Source organism: Mus pahari, chromosome 17 (assembly GCF_900095145.1).
Source record: "Mus pahari chromosome 17, PAHARI_EIJ_v1.1, whole genome shotgun sequence".
NCBI lineage: Eukaryota > Metazoa > Chordata > Mammalia > Rodentia > Muridae > Mus > Mus pahari.
Window position 1 is genome coordinate 37,128,164 of NC_034606.1, and position 3,673 is coordinate 37,131,836.

The 3,673-nt window shown below is 45.7% G+C and overlaps 1 protein-coding gene across 1 annotated transcript in view; it reads right to left on the reverse strand.

The window, feature by feature from the left end:
* The window catches only part of Col22a1 (collagen type XXII alpha 1 chain), a 232,623-nt gene that overhangs the window by 170,300 nt on the left and 58,650 nt on the right, over positions 1-3,673 (reverse strand). The window contains exon 9 of the mRNA XM_021217030.1: positions 3,059-3,175. Within this exon, the coding sequence (XP_021072689.1) occupies positions 3,059-3,175 (117 nt within the window). The remainder of the gene's footprint in view (positions 1-3,058; positions 3,176-3,673) is intronic.

Below are 3,673 nucleotides of genomic sequence, written 5' to 3' on the forward strand. Positions count from 1 at the left end.
ACACACACACACACACACACACACACACACACACACACAAGAGTAGAACAGAGGTTCCAGGCTGTGAAGTAAGGAAATAGAGAGGGCTCAGGTCAGAGGAATCAAGTTTCATTTAGATGGAACTAAATTACTAAATTAGAGATATTTGAGGAGACTGACATGTTAGTTTATCTTGATTCGCCATTCCACACAGAAGAGGCAATGAGAGCATCAGTTTGTACCTTACGTGGTGTAATTTATCAGTGGACAATATAAATGAATGAAAGCAAAGTAATTTTAGGGGCTGTTGTTTTATCTGAATGTATAACTTGAGTTAGAAAGAACATAGTGATGCTGACGCCTGTGACCACTGCATTCAGGCTGGTTTGAATATGCTTGGCCCAGGGAGTGGCACTATTAGGAGGTGTGGCCTTGATGGAGGGAGTGTGTCATTGTAGGTGTGGGCTTTAAGACCCCAATCCTAGCTCCCTAGAAGCCAGTCTTCTCCTGTTTGCCTTCAGAACAAGATGTAGAACTCTCAGTTCCTCCTGCACCATGCCTACCTGGATGCTGCCATGCTCCCACCTTGATGATAATGAACTGGACCTCTCTCTGGCTGTAAGCCAGCCCCAATTAATGTTGTACTTATAAGAGTTACCCTGGTCACTGTGTCTTTTCTTAGCAGTAAAACCCTAGCTAACACAGCACTAAGATATGAAGTGTGACATGTCCAAAGCAATTTTTAGACATAAGCTGCATTCAAATTTTAGAATGTGTTTACACACACGATATCATTACACATGATATGGCCATCTGTAATATTACCAAACTGAGAACAACCAAATGATTCTTATAAGTAATGATAACAACACAGTACCAGACCATTTGCACCTGATCCCATCACTAAAAGCAACACGCTCACTCTTGTTCTAGTTGGCTTTTCTGTCGCTATGATAAACACATAAATACCCTGACAAAAAGAAACCTGAAAGAAACTGCTTATTTCACCTTACACTTCCAGGTCACAGTCCTTCAGTGCGGGAAGTCATAGTAAGGACACGAGCCTGAAGGCAGTCACTGAAGCAGAGACCACGAGGGGATGCAGCTTGCCACTCCTGGCTTATTCAGCTTGATTTGTTTGTTTTATTTTACACGAACGGTTTGCCCTCAGGCATGTCTGTGTACTACATGTGTACCTGGTATCAACAGAAGCCAGAAGGTGTCACCACCCACTCTGAAACTATAGTTACAGATGGCTCTGGTTCACCATAAGGATGCTGAGAATCATACCCTGGACCTCTGGAAGAGTAGCCAGCTGTCTTAACCATGAAGTCATCTCTCCAGCCCTTTAGCTTCCCTGCCACATCAATTATCAATCAACATCAGTCATCAATCAAGGCATTGCCCCATACACATGCCCAACAGCCAGTCGAACAGAGGCAGTTCCTCAACTGAGTTTCCTTCTTCCAAAGTGATAATAAAGAATGATCAGTATGACTATATTCATAGGATCCCATTTTCCTCAGAGCAATCACAAGTGTGTTCAATATATGCCAATGAGTATAAACACTTCTGTGTGCTTAGGACCTCCTACAATGTCCTACATTTTTCATGTCCATCACTATGACTGATTACAGAGATGTAAACAGGAACCTCAAAGGACAGCTGATGGCACTGAAAAGCTACATATAAAGTGCCCCTCGCCAGAGCTCTGCCCCATCCAGAGGACTGTAACTTCTCAGGTCCCTTGCGAATTTCTGAGACACACAGACGCAGAAGAAGGAGAAGGGAGGAGACACAACAGCTTCACAGGCGGGCAGGTAGCTCTTCCACATAGCCTATTTCTCAGGGACTGTGAGTAGATCTTCTTGTCTGCCTGTTCGTAGGAAGATGGTTAGGTCCCTTAGCTGACCCAGGTCTCAGGATTCTCTCTCCCTAACCAGACAGCAGACCAAGACTCCCAGAGGCCATATTCTGTAGTCTTAAAAATCTCAGTGTGAAATGCAGCATGAAGGACATAGCAGGTGTCTATTGTCCATGGCCAGGAGCAAGGATTGATGATGTGGCTAGGGTATCGGGTGATGGCACCCAGAATAAGATGTTGAGACTGCAACAACAACAACAACAACAACAACAACAACAACACAGTTTAATCAGTAGAGCCTCATTCTGCAAAGGGGATCTGAGATGTGTGCCTTTGTCCATCACTCCCATCTGTCCATCTTACAAGCCATCTGTCTCTCCAGACTATTTATCCATCAATTCAACCATTATACAATAGCCACCCCTGTGTCAAGATGCAAGGTAGTTGCCAAGACAGGAGCAATATTCAATTTCTGTCAACTGGAACTTAGGACTGTATAAAAGAAAAATCAAGGAAATGTTATCAGTCCAGTGTGGCCATGGTTGCAGTATATTGAAGCCTTAGGGGAGAAAATGGACTTATGTTAGATTAAGACACATTTCTGCTCCTTTCCTTACCAACCTCATAACAGTGTGTGTGTGTGTGTGTGTGTGTGTGTGTGTGTGTGTGTGTGTGAAAGGTCTATAGAGAAAAAGCAAATGAAAGCCTTGGGTTCGAGCCAAGAATTTAAATGTGTCCACTGGAATAGGAGTATGATTTTCACAAGCACAAAGCAATTTCTAAAACTCAAAATGATGCCCAAACCTTTATTCATAAAACACATACTCGCACCCCACACACATAATGACACACATTCAGATTAGGGAGTATGGCTAAGCAAAGGAAACAACACAAATAGGGATGGCCTAAGTAGCAGCCAGTAACAGATTGTTAGCTGCAGGAAAACATTCATTACATCTAAGCTGGAGAATCCCGCTTCCCACTGTGCACAAGAGCGAAGAAACAGACATTCCAAGGAACACAATGGGGTTCTGAAAGCCACAGCGAGCTAGCCTGGCAGGCGCCATCCTGGTCTGGTAGACCAGGTGTGACGGGAGGCTCCCACTTTTCCTCGCTGTCAGAGTGGTTCTGCCAGCAGACCTTGTCTGCTGCACTCAGCTCAGAGACTAAAGGCTAGGAACTCAGGGCAAACTATGGAACTTAGGGGTGGACGACCTTTTCTCCAGCTGGGCATGAGCAGTTGATGGTCTTCAAGAACCCGATCTGTTCGCTCCCGGGGGTGGGCAGCTGTGGAGGCGCAGGTGGCGGCTCTGTCACCACCGTCACCTGACACTGGAAGGAAAGATCAGAGAGTCAGCATCTGCCTGTCCCCTGGTGAGAGGATCATGATCCCCAGGCCTATGAAGGAACTGGGCAGGGAAAGAAAACCTAGATGTTTCCGAGGACACATGAGTTAACAGGACACACCTGATAGCAGGCCTGTGGGTCTCTCTTAAGGCCTCGCTGTGGATAGGCTACACAGCCGAGCTCTAGACACTGGCCAGCTCATCATCCTGGAGCAACCACTTAACTGTGTCAGCCTCAGTGTTCACATAGGATGGAGACAAAGGTGTTTCCCTTATCAGCATCTGAGTCAGAGTGAAGGAGATAACCTTGGGAGTCTTCCATTTTACAGTCTCACATCCACAGGCTCCCTATCCTTACCCTCCTCTTCTTGCCCTCCCTGTATTCCCTCAGCTTCTATGGCCCCTTTCCTTCCTTCCTTCCTTCCTTCCTTCCTTCCTTCCTTCCTTCCTTCCTTCCTTCCTTCCTTCCTTCCTTTTCTTCTTC